This window comes from Octopus bimaculoides, chromosome 20, assembly GCF_001194135.2.
Source record: "Octopus bimaculoides isolate UCB-OBI-ISO-001 chromosome 20, ASM119413v2, whole genome shotgun sequence".
NCBI lineage: Eukaryota > Metazoa > Mollusca > Cephalopoda > Octopoda > Octopodidae > Octopus > Octopus bimaculoides.
Window position 1 is genome coordinate 26,755,363 of NC_069000.1, and position 22,697 is coordinate 26,778,059.

At 37.3% G+C, this 22,697-nt stretch overlaps 1 protein-coding gene across 1 annotated transcript in view; it reads right to left on the reverse strand.

Annotated features, from left to right (window-relative positions):
- Positions 1 to 6: 6 nt before the first annotated feature.
- LOC106867504 (zinc finger protein Xfin) overlaps positions 7 to 22,697 on the reverse strand; it is an 80,850-nt gene continuing 58,159 nt past the window's right edge. Inside the window, exon 2 of the mRNA XM_052975172.1 lies at positions 7 to 9,832. Coding sequence (XP_052831132.1) covers positions 2,246 to 9,064 — 6,819 coding nt within the window. The 5' untranslated portion in view covers positions 9,065 to 9,832 and the 3' untranslated portion in view covers positions 7 to 2,245. The remainder of the gene's footprint in view (positions 9,833 to 22,697) is intronic.

Here is a 22,697-nt window from a genome sequence, read left to right on the forward strand (position 1 = left end):
CCCCAACAGGTCTTTGCAAGCCGAGTTTAGTGTCCAATGAAGGCGACAACATTGGCATGGGTGCCAGTCATCGAATTTAGTTCAATTTCGATTTCACTTGCATCAACAGGTCTTCGCAAGCGGAGTTTAGTGTCCAAGGAAGGAAGGTATGCATAAGTGGGCTGGCTACACCCCTGGCAGAGGCCTTGGATATTGGTCTCACTTGACTTGCCAGGTCTTCTCACGCACTGCATATTTCCAAAGGTCTCTGTCAGAAGTCATTGCCTCGGTGAGGCCCAATGTTCGAAGTTCGTGCCTCACCACCTCATCCCAGGTCTTCCTGGGTCTACCTCTTCCACAGGTTCCCTCAACTGCTAGGGTGTGGGACTTTTTCACACAGCTATCCTCATCCATTCTTGCCACATGACCATACCAGTGCAATCGTCTCTCTTGCACACCACAACTGATGCTTCTTATGTTCAACTTTTCTCTCAACGTACTTACACTCTGTCTAGTATGCACACTGACATTACACATCCATCGGAGCATACTGGCTTCATTCCTTGTGAGCCTACTCATGTCTTCAGCAGTCATGGCCCATGTTTCACTGCCATGTAGCATGGCTGTTCGTACACATGCGTCATACAGTCTGCCTTTTACTCTGAGTGAGAGGCCCTTTGTCACCAGCAGAGGTAAGAGCTCTCTGAACTTTGCCCAGTCTATTCTTATTCTAGCAGCTACACTTTCAGCGCACCCTCCCCACTACTAACTTGGTCACCTAGATATCGGAAGCTATCAACTAAGTCTAGTTTTTCTCCTGTATATATCTATCTGTGTGTGTCTTTGTGTTTGTCCTCTCATCACCACTTGACAACAGGTGTTGGTGTGTTTATGACCCTGTAACTTAGCAGTTCAGCAAAAGGGTATGATAGAATAAGTAATAGGCTCAAGAAATAAGACCTCGGGTCGAATTGTTCAACTAAAACCCCCCAAGATGGTGCTCCAGCATTGCCGCAGTCAAATGACAGAAACAAGTAAAAGAATATGTACTAATCCATCCATATGCACTAATCTGTTCATATGTACTAGTCCAGTCATATGTCTATAATATGCAATGTATTTTCTCTCATGCACTTGAAAATATCAACAAGTTTTTGGTGAAAGCTCATTTAACAAATGAACTTTGGAATATTATTCAACCAACCACAAGGTAATATTTGGTAAAATGCTTTGGATGATTTATCAGCACTCAGCAAAAGACATTAGAAAATTAAGCTCAACAAAACACACATGCACACACAAATATACTTCACATACATATGCATACATATGTGTTGGTTGTATATATTACTGAAAACAATGTTTGTTATGCAGCTTTAATCTTCTTTTACTGAGGATTTTTTTCATATTTGCTTATTGAGAAATTATGTGTGTATGTATGTGTGTGTGTGTGTGTGCGTATGTGTGTGTGTGTATGTATGTGTGTATGTGTATATATATATATATATATATATATATATATATGAAGGAAAAAATATATGAAAAACTAGCAATAAAACAAAACTGAAATGTAGTTATGTTCCCAATAAAAAATTTAAAAGAATAACTAGTTCTCTCTCCCCATTTACAAACATGCATAGACACACATGTGTGATGGTGTGAGAAAGAGAAAAGGAAAGAGAGTGTGAGAAAGAGATGTGTTTGCAAATAAATATGTATGATTAGGTATAAATATGTGTGTGTGTGTGTGTGTGTGTGTGAGTGTGTGTGTGTGTGTGTGTGTGTGTGTGTGTGTGTTTGTGTGTGTGCATAGGTACAATTGTTACATATATATATGTACATATGGTATGTGTGTATGTACACATGTACATACAGACACACAGATACATATACATACATATACACAGATACATATTCATATATACAGATACACACACACACAAACACTCATGTATCTTTATATATATAGAATGTGGGTTAATAGACTGCATAGATTTGTCTTGCTAAACCTTCATTAACATACCTCTATACATATTCACAGATAAGTTTTTACATGCTAGGCCTTTTTCATCAGACCCATTTAGTTTTACTTTTTCTCTTTTTTTTTTTGTATAATTGCTTTTTAAATTTCTATTTTTTGGTGGGATGGGCGGGTAGGAGTGTTTTTAAGATATTTCAGTTTTTTGGCAAGTGGAGGTCACTGAAACAACAGGTTGCTGACCTATAACTATGCTTTGGCATAAGTGATAAAAAAAAAAAGGAATTGCTAAACAGGACTAAATCGGCACCGAGCAGGAATGCAGATTGGTTGATGCATCTTTGTATGCATCTTCAATGAAGACGACTGTGAAAATTTCTTATTGCAGAGTCCACATTGGAAAGGTTTTTCACCTGAATGAGTGCGCAGGTGAGCAGTGAGGTTCGATGATTGGGAAAACTTACGAGGACACCATTTGCAAACGAATGGCTTTTCTCCTGAATGAACACGCAAATGTCGACGCAGATCAGACATCTTTAGGAATGATTTGGCACAGATAGAACAAGGATACCGATGCACACCACTGTGGTAGCGCATATGAGAAGCCAACTGTTTCTGCAGTGGAAAAGTACGAGAGCACAAAGAACACTGAAACTCACTTTTGTTCTGTTTATCACTGACTGATAAGAAAGACCTTGAATGTGACATTGTATCTTCAGTGGAAAAACGACTTTGATTGGTTTCTTGAGTTTTGAAAGAACTTTTTTGTTGGTTATGGTCTAACTCTTTGGTATTGAGGTGTAGGATTGGCTTTAAAACAGACCCTACTTTGCACTGAATGTTCCAAATGGATTTGGAAGAATCTTGAAAAACTTTTTCTGTTCTTCTAATGGAACTATGAGAAATGGAGGAAGACAATGAAGAGTAAGCAGAAGAGGAATGAATATTAGAAATAGAAGAGTCTCTTTCGGAAGACTTCTTAAACTGAACCTTCAAACTTGATGCATGTGTCCCGTTAAGAAATTTTTGTCCTTTAGAAAATGTGTAAGAAACTGCTGCTGTACCATGGCGGTTGTGTGTCTTCAAGTGTCCCATCAAATTAGACTTCTGCGAAAAGGTACGCTGACATAGGCCACATCCATATGGCTTTTCTCCAGTGTGCACTCGAGTGTGTCGATTTCGATCAGAGGATGTGAAAAATGCCTTATCACAGTAATCGCAGTGGTAGGGTCGTTCACCTGTATGTGTGCGGAGATGGTAACGCAAGTGGGAAGACTGTGAAAATGTACGGAAACAGATTTCACACTGGTTTGGGGACTTCTCTTCAGAGAATTTTTTGTTCCCAGCCACTACAGGTTGAGAAGGTGCTGACTGTTCTTTCTCATTTGCCTTGGTAACTGGCACAAGCTTTTCAACTAAAACTACATCAGATTTTTCCTTTACCAAGTCACATACTTTTTCCTCTGTTGCAACATTTTCTGGATCTTTATCTGACAAACTTAGAGATTTGAGAAGGTCGCTAGTTTCCTTGCTAGTTTCTGTTGTTTGTAGATCAGATGGCTGCTCTTCCATCAAATCAACCTTTCCAGTGGTTACATTCATGGTTCCCAAACTCCTGTTCAGTCCTTTGTTGTTATAGAAGCTTTCATTAGATTTGAATACTGATCTAGGTGGAATTCTGCCAGATAAATCTTTCTGGGAAGCAGATGTTGATATTGTAGAATCAAAGGCTTTAACATTTGTGGCCCAATTCAGGTTATCTTCTTGATGAGGTTGTTGGTTACACTGGTGTTTAGAAAGCTGAATGCTATCTGGGAAAGATTTTTCACACACAGCACAGCTTAGTGTAGCTGACAAATATGTGACCATATCAGATAGTGAATCATCAGAAATAGTAACTGTTCCAGATTTCACAGGTAGCCATGATGAATCTGACTTATTGGATGTATGTGGAGTAGACATTGTCTTTTCTTTCTTCTTGTACTCTGGCTTTTTCACCAAACTTGGATGAGAAGCTTTGAGATGATTAGTGAGACTGTAATAATTAGTAAACTTCTGTTGACAAGCAGGACAACAGAAATTGATTTCAGAATGATTGGTGATTGTAGAGTGAGTTTGTTGATGTCTGGCCAACATAGAAGAAGTTGAAAATTTTTTGGGACATAAACGACATCGATAAGGTCTATCACCAGTGTGAGAGCGAGTGTGGATGAGTAAATTTGAACGCTGAGTAAATCTTTTTCGGCAATGGTTGCATTTGAAAGGTTTCTCACCTGTATGAACTCGTGTGTGACGTTTCAGATCAGATGATGTGAAGAAAGCTTTCCCACAATGTCTGCAGCCATAAGGTCTTTCTCCAGTGTGTGTTCGAATGTGATAAGTTAAGTGACATGCCTGAACAAAAGTACGACCACATATTTCACACTGGTGCTGTTTACGATTATTTTCTAAACTTGGTGAACTTATTGGAAATTTTGGCCTTATTTTGCCTTCTTGATTTAATGAAGTTTTAGATTGTTTCATAACAGCCTTGGGATCATTCCCTGATTCATCCACAACAGCTTGTGTAATTGTAGTGTCTTTCTGTATGGATGCATTTTGAAAATTTACCTGCCTTTTCAAACTTTTTACCTGATTTTTAGATTTAGCCTTGGATTTTGTAGCATAATAAGCTACACTTTGTGTATTTTCATTGCATCTTTTGTAAGCTGGGGATTCTTCAGTAAATGCAGAGTCACCAGTTAACCAACTGTGTCCTGCAATAGAGATCTCTAGAGGTTTAACACTTGGCCTATAGTTGTGAGTGGTCTTAGAAATTAATCTATCGGACTTAGACCTGTTGAATAATTCAACTTCTTTGGAATCAGCAGCATCTTTTCTTTCCTGTGAGACAGAGTCTGCATCAAAATTTGATGCAGATGTTATGTAGGTCGATGGATTGTCTTGAAACTTTTTGTCCCCTTTATTAAGTTGCCAATGACCAGATCTAACCTGGAGAAGTGTTATTGGTTGAATTGTATTTTCTTTTTTGTGTCTGTCACTCTTCTTATGCACTACAACATGCTGACCAAGACTAGAGAGGTGTTGAAAGCGTTCTAAACACATACTACATTGAAATAATTTATTGCCAGGATTCTCCACCTTATTTTGTCTTTGGTATAACTTTTTAGACAAGGAAATGGGATAATATGTTCTACTTTGGGTTTCAACATTACTGACACCAGGCTCAGCAGAATGTTTCACACTGAATGTATGTTGTCTCCCAGCATAGAGTTTCTTATGGTGCCTAACCTGAACAAGGCTGGTTGTTACCCAACAGCATACATTGCACACATACTTGCAGATTGAAGTGTGTTTCTTCAAATGCAGTAATAAAAAGACATTGAGATAGAATCGACGGGAACAGTAGCCACATCTGAATGGCTTACGTTGTCTATGTCTTGAAGAATGTTGTCTGAGTGCAGATCTGGTGAAAAAGGATTTTGAGCAGACTTTACAGGAATAATGTTTCTGCTCATTATGAGTCATGATGTGATTGATCAAAAGGCTGGAGTGGTCAAAGGACTTCATACAAAATGGACATTGGAAACCACTAGACTGCAAATGAGGTGCTAATGTTGTCGTCATACTGACTAATTTCTTTGAACCAGCTGGATCCTCAGATTCTACAGAAGCTGGTAAAGATGTAAGGTACATGTTACCATCATTGCTGACATATGTGCTAAGATCTAAAGTAATATTTTCTGAAGGCTCTGCCTTATTTGAAGGGGATTCATTGCAACTGCTGTTTTTTGTTTCACTGTAGGAGTTAGTTATCACTTCTCCTTTATCTGCATTATCTTTTCCATCAACTATCTCTTTGGGTTCTTCCTCAACATGGGACTGTGGCTGAGGAGAACTTAAGTAACCTGCCATAGTTTCAAGGGGTTTTGCAGTTTTCTTCTCATGTACTTGGACAGCTGACTCAGAGGAATTTTCAAGTTCACAATGGGTTGCCATATGATATTTGAGAAAGTTTGCTCGTGAAAAGCACATTTGGCATATATTGCATTTGTAAGGTTTTTCACCTGTATGTAATCTTCGATGACGATATAACATGGCTGTTGAGAAGAATTCACGGGGACAGAAATCACATTTGTGTGGCTTTACACCCGAATGTGTTTTTACATGAGAAATAAGATTAGAACTTTGATTGAATCTTTTCTCACAATAGTCGCAAGCAAAGGGTTTCTCACCAGTGTGTATACGTGTGTGACGCTTGAGATCTGATGATGTAAGGAACTCTTTACCACATGTATTGCAAATATGACAACGTTTCTGTTTGGTAATTCCACTTCTGACATTTAGATGGTTATGAGCATGTGCGGTGTGCTTGGAAAGTAGATGAATGCTGCTGAAAGTTCGCAAACACAATTTGCATTTGTAGCTTTTGGTCGTATGACATGCAAGATGTTTACTGAGAAGTGGAAAGTCTGAAAAGGATTTATTGCAGTGACTGCATCTGTATGGCCGTTGTGATGTAGCATGAGTGCGTAAATGGGACACAAGATTTGAATTCTGTGTAAAACGCTTGGCACAAAACTCACATTTGAAAGGTTTTTCCCCAGTATGAATGCGGGTATGGCGATTCAAATCGGACGGCTTAGCAAAGGCCTTGCCACAATATACACACTTATATGGACGGTCACCAGTGTGTGTCCTGATGTGATATGTCAGGTGATTGGCCTGTTGGAATGTCTTACTACACAACATACATGCATACTGGTTCTCTTGGCCACACAGCTTATCATCACCTTGGATAGAAGTTCTCTTCAAATCCCTGCCATCATCTACGTTAGCATTATTTACAGTGGTTATATTGTTATCTGTACAGTTGCTCTCTCTAACACATACACCATTTGATGATGATAAAGACAGGGGAACAACATTTCCCATTTCATTTTTATTGGCATCAGTGAGTAGGTACCCTTTACTAGCTACTTTGTTAGTACCATCATGTGACTCAGATGACAAATGTGGTTCTTCATCAGCACAAATTTTAGATGCAAGTTTATCCTGAAGTGGAGAAGACAAATCAATGCAGGTAATTTCTGGGTCAATTTTCAGTCTTTTGTCTGACCTTTCAGAATAGTTACAGTTTAATGTGTTAATATCTACAAATTCTTCACACAAGTAGGAAGACTCACCACTGTTTGTTATATTATTAGAATCTCTGTCAAAAGCAAAACTTTCTAGATTTGTTAGAGCCTGCATGTCAGGTATTTGGCATTGAATATCCTCTGATATACAAGGACTGCTACTTGGAATGTTCAGTGCAGACACAGCAAAGGTATTAGGAATAAGACTGCTGCACCCTGAAGACTGTTCACTACTATCATCACTAACATAGATAGGCAAAGTATTACAGTTGGTGGAACCAATGTCTCTGCTAGTTTCCCATTCCTCCAAAATTCCTTCACTTGTTACTAAACATGTGGGAATTTCATGAACTCTTGTTGATGAATCCCTGCCAGAGTTCACTTCTATATCCTTGCCTAATAATGACACTGGTTCTGTACCTGAGTAAGATGTTGAAACAGTTGAGTTACCTGAAGGTGTTAACAGCATCATATCATTCGTGCTTGTTAGATCAGTCACATTTGCAGTTTCCTCTAATTTTTGGCAGTTGTCAAAACCTAATTCAACTTTTATGTTGGATCCAGTCTGGCTTGGAGTTCGACTGATGCTATTTTTCACTATTCTACTACTTGGTTTTGTTTCATTGACACCGGCTTCTTTAGGATTTTCTACTCCTTCTGCAACTTTATCACTATTATATAACAATGATTGGAGGTTGTCAGCTAATGCAATTTCACTCTCAGAACTACTACTGCTTGTGTTGTTACTGCATGAGCTTTCTTTGCTGAAGTAGCCTGCAGCATCAGAAGAAGATTGGACTGCTGGCTCCTCGGTAATGACTTTGTCGTTAAAATCAAGTAGCACTGTTTTAACAGTAAATTGGTTATCAGGTGCCAAACCCTGAAGGACAGACTTACGATCTACTTCATCTTTTGTGACCACTAAAGGTAGTGGATCAACATCCATACTGCTATCACACAAGTCGTGTTCCACCTTGAGATGTTGCACAAGATTACTGACTTCAAGAAACTGTCTTGAACAAAGGCTGCACATTAATGGGTTTTGACCTTCAACTGGGAAATTTTCAGCTGTGGTAGAATTTTCTTTTGCCACATTTGTTGGTGAAGAACTGATACCAGACATTAAGCTAGACAGCAGCTGTTTATCCCAACTACTAACAGTTGATGGGAAGAAGTCAAGAGGAACCACTTTATCTTCTAGTTTCTTTATCTCAACTTGTTTAGAAACAATATTTAACAGTCCCTGAGCGCCATTATTATTTCTGTTAGTAGTAATATTATTATTGTTGATTGTATCATTAGGTGGGCTCTTGGTAGTACTGCTTTTTTTGGCAATGTCACCTTTGTTACTGATAATGTCAGTAGGAGTGCTGTTATCATTGTGGTGTACACGAATGTGTTGTGTAAGGGCAGCCCGTGTTGTGAAACCAATACTACACTGCATGCAGTGGTGTGGATAGACCTTTGTATGAGTGCGCAAATGAACTTTAAGGTTGGAGTTCTGTGTAAACCTCTTTCCACAGAAACGACATTGAAATGGCTTCTCTCCAGTGTGGATGCGAGTGTGTCTGTTAAGATCAGATGAAGTGGCAAAACGTTTTTCACAAAACATGCATCCATACGGTCTCTCACCTGTGTGCATTCGAACATGGATTGTCAGCATAACTCCACTTACAAATACTTTGCCACAAATGTTACATTCATGGTGACCTCGTTTGCTGTTATCACCATGCTGTGACACTTTATGTGAATTGAGAAGGTCAACACTGCTAAAACTTTTATTGCATTTTTGGCAGCAGTATTGTTTAGTAATTGGTGAGTGGTGGCCAGTACTTTCTTCATCTTCAGTAGCATGGGTGCGCATATGACTTACAAGGTTATTCTTCCGACTAAAACGGCGAGAACACCACTTGCAGAAAAATGGCCTCTCCCCAGTGTGTACACGTGTGTGTTGGTTAAGATGAGACATCGTAGAGAACACCTTATCACATGATCTGCATTGATAAGCCTTGTAGCCAGGGAAGATCTGTAGATATTTATTAAAATGGCCAGAATAGTTAAAGATTTGTAAGAAATACTTGCAAGTATAATCCACATGTACCGTCAGTAGGAAATGGCAAATGTGAGCTATTTTAAGAGGAATTTATATGATGATTAGCAACAGATATTGTTTGTTGTAGTTTGGGTGGAGTCAGTGGCTGTTCCCTTTGGACGGGATCCACATATGAGGAGGTCATAACTAAGCAACTGGAAGAGCAATAGTTTTCATGGCTAAGAAGTTAAAGTACATCACTTGGCTCCATATGTTGTAGGAGTGAGAGTAAAAAGACTTTACAGCAAGATTGTAGCAGTTGCTATGTAGAAGATTGATGATGGGAATGTTTTCTGAATTTAGCTGCAACAGATGTTGATAAGACTTGACTGCATGATAGTGAGACAGCATTGCCATGTGTGTCCATGACAACACGTCTGACTGGATGCAGCCAGTCATGATTACTTTCAACAAGTCACAATAAGAAAGTGTAAACCTGCAGCTGAGAAAAAATAGCAAAGTTTGCATCCCGTAAAAACACTGGGTTCATCCCATTTGAATTCATGTCTTGTTAACAGTACAGATTCATTATTGGCTAATCGTCTTAAAAATTACATAACATTGGTGTAGTAGTAGTAGTAGTAATTGTTGTTGTTGAAGAGGCAAAGTTCTCTGAAGCTCTTGTTAGTTGTTCATGATCCAGACCTGTGATGAAAAAGAATATCATTATAAACACCAAAAATCTCATCTATATCAAGATTAAAAAACAATATTGAAGAATTGTGGAAAAAAAAAAAAAGGTGGGATAGAAAACAAACTTTTTTTTGTTTATTTTGTTACCTGCACACAGTCTACATACCTTCACATATCTATCATAACCACCCCCCAGCCATTCCAATTTCTCTCACCATCACTTGTTACATTCACTTCTATCTCTAAACATCTTCCTTCACACTCTTATGTAACATTCCCCTCTATCCCTCCTGTACTACTTATATTCCCCCCACTATACCTTGTAGATGTGTCCCCACCAATATCTCACTCTCTCTCTCTCTCTCTCTCTCACTCTGTCTACCTCTCTATCACTTTTCCCTCTTCATTCTTGCCCCACTGAGGTAGCCAAGTATCTCCTCTATAGTAAGACACCTATCTTTATCTCTCTATTATACTTTAACCTCTCAATCAACCCAAAGCTACTTCCCTCAGTACCATTCCCTCTCCCAGCTGAAGGGTTCTTGTCTTGCAAGTTACTTGGTGACCTCACTGATGATGGTGCCATGTAAAATGCACCAGTGCTGGTGCCACACAAGATGCATCCAGTACACTCAGTAAAGTAGATGCCATTAGGAAGGGCACCCAACCATACAAACCAAACAATGGAGCCTGGTACAGTTCTCTGGCTTGCCAGTTCCTGCCAAACCATCCAGCCTGTTCTAGCATGGAAAATGGACATTAAATAATGATGATGAAAGTTAGTCTCAGAAAGAGATAAGCACAAATCCATAGTCTTCTTTAAATCACCAGTGTACAAGTCAGGGTAATTGGGAAATGCTAGCATGGTTAACGTTCACTTTGATTTCTTGTAGAGTGGCTTGCTTGGAAAAAGAAAAAACACAAAGTGGGGAAAACAATTTTAGTGTGGTGCCATTCTAGATGGAAAGAAGGATTGGGTCCACAACTAAAGAAAGTGTCTAGAAGAAATAAAGTGAGAAGGATAATGTAATGGGGAAAGCAAGGGTGTGTGCAAGTGTGTGCAGATTTTAGTTTGGATAAGATGTACAGTCAGCTGAAATTGTTGTTGTTTGGTCCCAATTCAATCTGATAGAGCAAAGTTATGATTAAAGACATTTCAGCTATAACTTTTTAGAAGTATGTAGTACTATATTACTTACCAACTTCCTCACCTTCAAAATATTAGTAGTGAAGCCCCTTCACCTTTATTAATGAGAATACAAAACAGAGTTTTTTCATCCATATAATTCTTCTTTCTTCACCATAGTGTTGGACAAATTAAAAAAGTTTAAAACCATCTTAATATTATAAAACATAGCAATTTGTCTGCTCCCTTTTTACTCCCTGTAGCCTCCTGCTACTTCTGTAAGAAACATCAATTTATTGTTTCCTTGATTGAGAGGGTGGGATGTAATTTGAGTAAGATTTCTAACAGATCAAGTAATCACATAAGAGTTCCCTTGTTGGTCCATAAAAGGGACTAGTTGTAGAAGCAGAAGTAGCAGTGGAAGAATACAGAAAACAACATTGACAGTGGTTGTAAAGTGTTCATGAGTGAGGACACACATTAGATCAATTTCATATGAGAAAGGAAAATCTATATGCATAAATATGTAATGGTGTCTGTCTGTGTGTATGTTTGGAGTTACTCCAACTCCTCCCACACTGTCCAACCAATTTTAATGATTTTTGGTACACAGGTAGATCACATGCCCTGAAGTTGAAATAAGGCCGGAATTTTTCGAAAATTCGATAATGCTCAGTTGGCATCGATTTTTGTGAGCTCAATCAGAATGGAAATTTCCATAATGATGTTATTTTTCCTGCAGCTTTTGCATTTTTTGTCTAATTTTGATGAAAATTGATGAGTGAGCAAGGCTCATGGCAGTGAGTTGATGTCAGTATATGAAGTTGACGAAAAATCGATAATTGCGCCTGAGTAGTGGTTTTATAAAATCAATAGGCTTTTTGTGTGCAAATACCCATAAGGATTTTATTTTTGGCCGTAACTTTTATATTTTTTATCTGATTTTAATGAAATTTGAGATGTAGGTAAATTTTGTGGTGGGGGAGATGATAAAGGTGTTTATTTAATTCAAAAGGACTCAAAAAGGCACAAATGCAAATAAGCATTTCCTTAGAGACATCCTTACTGATTTTGTAGAAATTTTACATGTGATTACGCTTCATGTCCATTATTTGATGTCAGCGTGAAGAGTTGACAAAAATTCGATAATTGCGTGTGAGCAGGAGATTTTAAGAAATCAATAGGCTTTTTTTAAGCAATTACCCATAGAATTAATATTTTATGTTGTAACTTTTACAGAATTCATCCAATTTTGATGGAATTTGACATTTAGGTCAAGTTTATGGTCAGAGTCATCATCATCATCGTTTAACGTCCGCTTTCCATGCTAGCATGGGTTGGACGATTTGACTGAGGTCTGGTGAACCAGGTGGCTACACCAGGCTCCAATCTGATTTGGCAGAGTTTCTACAGCTGGATGCCCCTCCTAACGCCAACCACTCCGAGAGTGTAGTGAGTGCTTTTATGTGCCACCGGCACAAAGGCCAGTCAGGTGGTACTGGCAATGGCCACACTCGAAATGGTGTATTTTACATTCCACTTGCACAGGAGCCAGTCCAGCGGCAATTAAAATTAAAGTGATAAAAGGCAGAAATCATCAAATATTCTCTCAATAAAATAATGAACTGATTTTGAAGAAAATTGACCCACTTCAACATCTGAAACATTGATTATTCATATAATGTATTGAGATATTTTCATGTAAATGGTCACATGGATTCTATTCTATGACATAACCTCAACACTTTTCTTTGGATTTTGCTGAGATTGGACACACTGAGCAATTTTGTACAGATGGTGGCATTAAGGGGAGAGAAATAAACAAACATCACTCTCAATAGGTTGAGGTACACCCAAAAGTTTGACTGCGATTTCAAATGGTCCAGTATGTAGGAATATGTCAAAAGCATTAACCAGGAGAAATCCCTGCCGAACCAGATTTAACATCTTAATGGATAATAGTTGGCATGAGGAACATAGAAGATTTCAATACAAGGTCAGAGGTAGGCTTAACTTCAACACGGAAAACACGAGCAAAGCTGGGTCCAACAGCTAGTAATACATATATACAACTGATACATTTAACCCTACTATGTTAAATGGATTGGCTGTATTATTATCAATCCCACAGAGATAAAATACAAGCCTGACTACACTTGAATTTGAACTAATATACTGTAATGTTTGTAGTATGGACAACCCTTGCCTTTTGTTTTACCTAACTGACTCAGTCACATTCTCAGTATATTATTGGTATATATTTTACTGATTCAAAGAAACAAGGAAAGCTAAAATGAACACTCGGAAAAATGTACATTCAGAATTACAAATCCTTTGAGAGTAGATTCCATAATATTCTAGTGTTACTCTTATAATCTGAGATAATTCTATCACTTGAAAAATTTTAAATAACTCATGAGCATAAAGATGGGTGGGAAGGCTCTCTGTTGTGATCCAAACTCTTAGAATTGTAGTCAATTCTCTCTCATTTCACATCCATTATGCATGAAATAAAGACAGCATGACAAGAGGTTGAATGCTGTTTCCATTCCTCATATGTCTGCTCAACCAGACAAAAGTTTATTGGACTAGTTATATAACTAATTACATAATGATAACATTACAGTATCATGGTATTGACTAGACCATCAGATGCTGTTATATACTGCTGGTCACAATGCATTTCCAATTTTGTCTTGATCACGCCATTCTTTTCCATCTTGATCCAAATTACTTAACTAAATCATCTTCCCATCATTGTGGAGGCCTTCCAAGTGGCCTTTTCTGATCTCTTGTATACCACTTGGCAACTGCACAGGTCCACCTGTTGTCTGTGAGCCTTGAGATATTTCTGGCCCAGTGAACTTGTGCTTTCAGTATTCTGCAATCACAACATCCACTCTGCTCCATTCTCAAATTATCTCATTTCAAATATAATCTCATAATGATATTCTTAACATGGATCATTCTATGCTCCTTTGTGTCATAACCAATCAATGTTCTATCCTTTTTGTAGTAGCCCACATCTCACTTGCATAGGAATGTTACTGAAAAGTCTGGTATGCACAGTATTGTCTAGCTTTGTTTTGAGCACATCTATTATTTAAATTAAATGCCTTCCATCCTGCCCTTATTCTTTTTGAGATTTCAGTATCCATATCTCAGTACATATTCACTGTGTACCCTAAATAGATGTACTTCTATTTTGGTTTCTAGAGCTTTTCACTCATTGAAATATTGGCTATTTTTTATGCCATATCTATGGTAAAACTTATTTGAATTGTTCTGAACTCTAATAGTTAGTATGAAGGATTAGCTAGTGTGAATTTTAAGCCGTAATTCTCTACGACAAAATAATTTTACTTTTCAATTGTACTATAAATGCTAAATGTACATAAATAAACTAATGTAGTAATTATTTTCTCTCTCTTCACGTTCTTCAACTTGTTAATGAAATTTATTTCTGTTAATAAAATTTTGTGAAATGAAACTGTCATCTATTTTCTATTGAAAATTTATATATTTTTCACAATTGCCTATACTTTTATGATGTGGTGGTTTATCTATGAGATCACATTGGGAGGTCACCACTTTTTATAGCCGCGTTTTGTTATCATATAATACTTATTGTTCCGCAGACTCCATTTCAAAATGAATGGAAATGATCTATATTAAAATGCTATATTAATGCTGTTTATGGAAAGTTAGCTTAATTTCACTTTAGTTGAGAAAAAGATGAATAGAGCCTTTAATTTCTTTATTATATAAGATCTGATAAGGAAGCAAGTTGGCAGAATTGTTAGCACACTGGACGAAATGCTTAGTGGTATTTTGCTTGTGGCTTCGTTCTGAGTTCAAATTCTGCTGAGATCGACTTTGCCTTTCATCCTTTTGGGGTCAATAAATTAAATAGCAATGAAACACTAGGGTTGATGCTATCGACTAGTTTCCTCCCCCAAATTTCAGGCCTTGTGCCTATAGTAGAAAGGATCCTATAAGATCAAATAAAATTGAATATTGTAATATGATGAAAACAGCTTCTTAGCATGTATTCTGTAAAGTGAGAAGACATTCTGCCCTATAGTCATAATAATAAAAAAAAAGATAGAGAATAAAAAAGGTATAACATGGGCAGCATTACTCTTTTACTTGTTTCAGTCATTTGACTGCGGCCATGCTGGAGCACCACCTTTAGTCGAGCAAATCGACCCCGGGACTTATTCTTTTTAAGCCTAGTACTTATTCTATCGGTCTCTTTTGCCGAACCACTTAGTGACGGGGACATAAACACACCAGCATCGGTTGTCAAGCAATGCTAGGGGGACAAACACAGACACACAAACACACACACACATATATATATATACATATATACGATGAGCTTCTTTCGGTTTCCGTCTACCAAATCCACTCACAAGGCTTTGGTCAGCTCGAGGCTATAATAGAAGACACTTGCCCAAGATGCCACGCAGTGGGACTGAACCCGGAACCATGTGGTTGGTAAGCAAGCTACTTACCACACAGCCACTCCTGCGCCTATATAGCAGAACAAGCATTGTCCATAAAAAAAAAAGGCTGTGAAATACTTCCTTACAGAAGAAAATAAAGCTTTGTGCCTTAAATGTAGTGAAAGGATTGCTTTTATGAGACTAAGCATAGATCAAGTCCTTCGAAAATATTTGCTATTTGTTGGCTAAATGAGAATTGCCATGTACTGGTAGGAGTCTTATCAACGAATGCATGATGGAAGCAGTAGAGGAAATATGTCCAGTATAAAATAAGTTTGTTTCAGAATATCAGTCTTGCTGCAAATAATTTGCTCATAAAATTGAAGATATTGAGCATAATATAATTTCTCAAGTGATTGAGCAAAAGTTGTATGTTGTATTCTTTTGCACTTGATGAACCTCTCAAGTGGTATTCAGTTATGACATCATCAGATTATAATGCTGAATGGAAATACTTATAAGTGTAACAACTAATGAAGAAAGAAATGCATGTGCAGTAAAAGGTTTGGTAGGGTAAATTTCAAAAGCTTGTGAAGTTGGTGAATGGTCAAAACCTATGTTTCTTTATCATATTGTATAACAGTAAGCAATGTGTAGTAAATATTTGAATGTCTGATGCCATAAAACCTATTATGTCAGCTTATATTTCATTCAGTCCCCACAACTTACTCATCAACACTCTTACAATTTTCTGTAGGATATTGATTTTGAGTTTCATAACTTGCTTAATCATACATCAGTTCAATAACTTAGATTTAGAAATGTCCTATCAATATTTTTACCCTAAAATAAAAATGAAATACAAGTGCACAGTCTCTTATCTGAAAACTAAAAAGCTGTAGAAATCAAAAGTTTTTCCATACAAATCACAGTTATTTCCAAATTTGGAGTAGGGTGGGGTGGCCTAGGCTATTCCTGGGAAGCATGACTTATAATTGAAGTTATATCCTATGGATATACAGTACTGCCACTTCCAAAATCAGAAAAATTTTGAATTTCAAAATATATCTGGTCCCAAATAAGTGATTGTGTACCTGTATTTTTAATGAGAGGAGAATTGATGAAAATCACTAATGTCAAACAGTAAATGGTAATGGAAATTAGCATTTTTTTATGGTACTGATAGATCATATGAGTCAATTTAATCTGAAACTGTAAGGAGAAACAACTTGATCTGTGATTTTAAAGCATTCAAAGCCAAACTTTTGTTATTTGAAGTCCAAATAAAAATTTACAAGAACTTGTTTAAAAAGCTGTATTAAAAATGTAGAAAATTTTTTTCTTTTTTATTCATGAAAGGAATTCTTTCTAAATTACAAAACCAGTTTCAGGAACATTTTCTCAAACCTAATGCAAAAGTAGAAGAAATTGATTGTTTCATGATCCATTTAACTTCACTATTGCAGAATTTCTGAGTGAGTTACAAATAGAAATGATAGACCTGCACTCAAATGATATGTTGAAAGGAAAAAGAGTAAAATTTAATCAACTTTTATAAGTCATGACCAAATGAAGAGTTTCCTCATTTGAAGAGCTTTTCCTACAATTTTATATCAGTCTTTGGTACCATGTACTAGTGCTAACAATCATTTCTAAAAAAATAGAGTGTGTCAAATCCTGCTACAAAGCAAGTTTATGTAATGACCATTTAAAGTTAATTTTAATAATTGGTGCTATAAAAGTTGAAGCTTGATATTTTTGACATTTTGAAATAAAAAAAAAAATCAGTTTCACATTTTCTTTCAGAAATATACTGAAAGTGGTTATTTTTATGAAAAGCATGAAAATGAAATATTTTATAGGAATAATTAAGTTATGGAAAATTTATATAACTTTATACATATTCATATTTTTGTTTTTGATGAATAAATGCATTAAATTCATACTTCAAGAATTGCTGTACTTATATTTCTTTTATCCTTTTTTCTTGGTTCGCAAACTCTGCTAAATATGCAGTATGGTCTTTGCAATGAAAAGCTTGGAGATCCCCTAGTGTAAATCATGAATGGTGGTGCTATTAGCATGTTGACAACAAATTTAGTGAGGAATACAGCACACATATCGGCATACCAGAGCTAGATTCAATAGAGTAAAATTTGTAAAAGAGTTGCAGAAAAAGACCTAAACTTGAAGCATGGACCACAATCTGAAAACCAAGGTACATTTCCAAAGACTCAAAAGAGAGTAAAGAAGGTACCAAGTGAAAGCAATAGATGTAAAAGGTACAAGCTGACAGAAAATTAGGCCTTCAGATGTAACTGAAGTAACAAGAATAGTTACAGCAGGAGTAACCATAAGTAGAGTCAATGAACTATTCAGGATGACATCAACAGTTTTTTTATAGAGCCTCTACATGGCCACTTAACCTGCAAGAAATATCAGCCAAATTGCACTTTATTGCCTTAAAACAGAACACATTAGATAATGTATTTCAAAGTATACGATGCCTGAAAAAAAGACAGTACCTTTGACCATAACTCTACTAGATCAAAAAAACAATTAATGCAGGAGGTGAATGTAGTGAAAACAGTGCAGCTAAAGTATAGAAGGGATGAAAGAAATTTTGGGATGTCATTGCTTCAAAGGATTTCTCTCCTGTGAAAATCAGACTCTTAGAGGAAGTATATACCAGGACAATGGTTGAATAGTAGATTTGAGATGTTTGTACTCTCAGAAAGGAAACAAAATTCTTCTACCATCATGGTACACATAGAAACTTATTTCATTTTGTGGTCTTGATTGGTTGGTTCAAGCTAAGACACTGATTCATACAGCCACTGCCAGCCAGAGTTGCTGACTGACTCAGACATTATAAGTCCGAGTTGCTGATTAACTAAAACAACCACTGGCATTCAAACTCATTGATATTCGTTCATGCAACATGAAGAAGCTTATGATATAGCAAACAAGGGACCCTCTATATGGTTACTTATCTGCAGAAATAACAAGCAAATTACTCTCATACCATATCATCTTTAAAACAAAACAAAAAAGAAAAGAAAAAAATGAAGGCTCTTTGGATAATGATATAGTTCTAGATACATTAAGTTTGAGTAAAAGATGGTTTATCATAGCTGGGATACTGTTGAACACAGGTCTGCTAAGTCAGAGCTGGCTTGGGACAATATTTAGAACAGAATGAATACTTTAAGAAAATTACAGATATAATATCCAATCCACAAAAATACTAAAATACATAAACTGTCATAGTGTAATGCACAAGAATAGCATCAGATCACTAGTACTGAACATTCTGATGATCATCTGTTACAACACGGACAGATGTATTCATAAACATTGAATAATCATCTAAATTCAGTTCAGAATTATACTTTTCAACTCTTATTTCTATCAAACCATCCACCCATTTTTGCTACCCACCTTTTCCTGTGAGGGTTGTGGGGGTAGAGTCCTCAGGCATCTACTCTATAGAGTCCTATCAGAAACAGCTATCATTAAACTTTTCTGTTGGATCCCAGTATTACCAACTGAGACTGGATATTATCCAACCATCTCACTTGTAGGCTACCACTAGGTCTCCGGCCAGTTGACTTGCATTGAACCTGTCATGTGGTTCTTTCCTGCAGTATTCTAACCATTTGTCTGTAGTGCTAGAGTTGTGATATCTCAATGCAGAGAAGTAGTGGCTCAAACTAGAGAGACTCTTTGGTCTCTGAGCTATGCACTCCACAGACACTTCAGAAGAACCTTATTTCAGTTACTTACATTCATAATTGTACTCTTTTGGTCAATATCCAACATTTATGACCATAGGTGAGGACAGGCACAAAAACTGAATTGAAAATGAAGTTTGACTTTTTTTTACCAATCTTTCATCTTCTGAGGATCGAATGCTGAAACTGGAGGTACAACACTGTACTAGCACCTCCAATTATAGCACTCAGTTCAGCCTCCTGCTTCTCATCACTTGTGAATACAGCCCTTAAATACTTAAACTTGCATTCTGATTTAACCCACAACGAAAGTGTTTTTCTGATTGGAATGTAGAAGCTCTAGTCAACATGTAAAAGAAAGGAGTTAGCAGGATATTTTTTTACTGCACAGTAAAGCTAGTGAAACTACAGGTAAATCAATTAAATATTTGGATAGGGACTAGTTACTGATAAAACAGTTCAATATCGGAATCATATGTTTTGGAGTGCTTTCCAAGTTAAAGGAGGCTGAAGAAGGAAACCCTTTCATGAAGGAAACTTATAAGAAAGGGTTGAAGTATATCCATGTACAATAGCATGTGAACTTGCATAAAAGATTGCTCTACTTAAATACAATTAGAAAGAAATATAAAACTCAGTATAAATTTGTGTGTGTGTGTGTGTGTGTGTGTGAGAGAGAGAGAGAGAGAGAGAGAGAGAGAGAGAGAGAGAGAGAGAGAGAGAGAGAGAGAGAGAGAGAGAGAGAGAGAGAGAGAGAGAAAGTAAGCTAATGAAGTTTATTAAAATAAATGCAAAATCCCAACAATAACAAATCCATCCCCATCCCAAAAAACATCAGAGTGATGATGAAGTGATTACACTGCAGGAAGTATTTAGGGCATGTTGAACAAGATCAAAATACCTCAGTGGAATTCTCCAATTCAAACTAAATTGGAAGCTGCATGTCAACAGAGTCATCGAAGTGGAACACCAAATGCGTTGCTTTCATCACAAGACTATTAGAGGGAGCTCCAAGACAACCAAACTGCAATGTTTTAAAACATTTTTAACTAATAGAAGAGTAAGATAAATGACTTCCCTGATACACCTTTTGTACAGTAAGTTGTTGGTGATGCAGAAATGTTAGGTTAGTGGGCAACACAAATACCCCAAAAGGCACTCCAAAGGCCTCCCTAACAATCTTCAGCATCAGGCTTCAGTTGAGAGAGAGGGAGAGAGAAAGAGAGAGAGAACATACCATAATATCTGAGCAAGCCAAGAGCAGATGGGCTTTGCAGAAGAGTTGAGAAAGTGCACTGCTGTCAGCAAACAGAGAAAAAAACTCAAAAGACAAAAAAACTTGTCAGCTACTCCAAATATATTTATGAGTGGTGTCACAGCCATCACCCATATGGATTGATAAACTATATACAAACAGATAAATTGCATAACTGGATCCTAAACTGAAAATACTTCTGCAGTTTAGGATCCAGTTATGTAGTTTAAAATGCAATAAAATTTAGAACAGACTGAAAGGAACATAACACAATTCCTACTCTCTGACTAGTAACACAATAAGTGTAATTAGGCATTACAAGTTAAGGTGAGTGCCTTTCGTTGAATACAACATAAGCATGTTGTAAAGAGCAAGTAGGGGAGAAATAATTCACTGAACCAAGCAACATAGATTCCTCTGGATGGCTAGTGGCTCTCTGGTAAGGCTGAATTTGCTAGAAGAATGAATGAGAGAGGTGAAAGACAACCAAGTGGCTCCAAGGAGAGGGAAAGCAGGTAGGACAATTGATGGAATAGAATATGTGCAGTTTTGCTCTCGTAATTACAACAACTGAGGAAATAGTGCCATAGCTGGGAGGGTGAAGGAGGGATGTGTTATTAAAAAAATGAGCAGTGGGGAAGATTTGACTTGTAAAAATTAGGTGCAGGGGCATAAACGTATGAGACCACATTTTCTGTTGAGATAGACAGTGCATTACCAATCATCTGTCTTTTGTTACCTCCTCTGTGAGGCTCAACCACCTGAACTTGGTTTTCATTATTTTGTTCCATGTCTTCCTAGGTCTTCTTTTCACAGGTTCCATCCATCTTAAACAATCAGGTGTCCTAATCTATGCACATCATATGATCATGCCAACATACTCTTCTCTTTTGCACACTACATCTGATGCCTCTTATACCCAATTTTTCTTTCAACACATTTGTACTTTGTCATACATGCACACTGACATTGTACATCCAGTGCAGCATGCTAGTTTCATTTCTTTCTAGTCCTCACAGGTCCTTTATAGTAACTGCCCACATTTATCTACCAGCATTACTGTTCATAAGCAAGCATCATACAATCTTCCTTTTGCTGTGAAAGAGAACCTTTTGTTACCAACAGCAGTAGTAGCTCTCGCAACCTTTTTCCATCCTATTCTTATTCTGGCAACTATACTTTCAGAACATCTGCTTTCACTGCATATTTGATCACATACTATCTATTACTTCTAAGGATCCTCCTGGACATTTGAGAAATCTATTTACCATCTGTTCTCATTGCTCCTACATAACTGCAACAGAGTCTATTTTCTTTAATAATGATTCCACTACACTTCTAATGTACCCAAAGTTTGCACTGGGAACACCATATAGAATTGCTACCTACACATTTTCTACATATTGAACAGGGTCATTTTCCTGAAGGAGTTAGTGTACTCTGTTTACTTGTTTATTAGAGCTTTGGTTTTTGCTAAGTTAACTTCTAAAATTCAGCTATAAGAACAAAGTCATTAGTACAGAGGAGTTCACATGGGTTACTGGTTTTAAGCTTCTCAATCCTGGTGAACTACTCCTACACCTCTAGGAAATAACAGAGGAATTCAAGACAGGATGCCCCTGGGAGCTCCTCTATGCTGACGACCTTGCTCTTATTACTGAACCACTATCAGAACTAGAGGAGAAGTTTCAGGTGTGGAAACAAGGATTAGAATCAAAGGGCCTTAGAGTCAACCTAGCTAAAACCCAAGTCCTGATAAGTAGGAAAGCAGACAAACCACAAATCCCTTCAGGTAGATGGCCCTGCTCGATCTGTAGAAAAGGGGTAGGTAGAAACTATAAGATGTACCCAGTGTAAGCTATGAACACATAAGAGGTGCAGCAATATCGAAGGAAGGCTAACTGGGAAGATAGTTTTTGTATGTGGCAGATGCTAAGGAGCAATAAACACTGAAAATGTGCAGAGAACAACTTCTGCCACATTCCAGGGAGAAAAAATACAAGTAGTTGATAGCTTTCGTTGCTTAGGTGACCAAGTCAGTAGTGGGGGAGGGTGCACTGAAAGTGTAGCTGCTAGAATAAGAATAGCCTGGGCTAAGTTCAGAGAGCTCTTACCTCTGCTGGTGACAAAGGGCCTCTCGCTCAGAGTAAAAGGCAGACTGTATGACGCATGTGTACGAACAGCCATGCTACATGGCAGTGAAACATGGGCCATGACTGCTGAGGACATGCGTAAGCTTGCAAGGAATGAAGCCAGTATGCTCCAATGGATGTGTAATGTCAGTGTGCATACTCGACAGAATGTAAGTACCTTG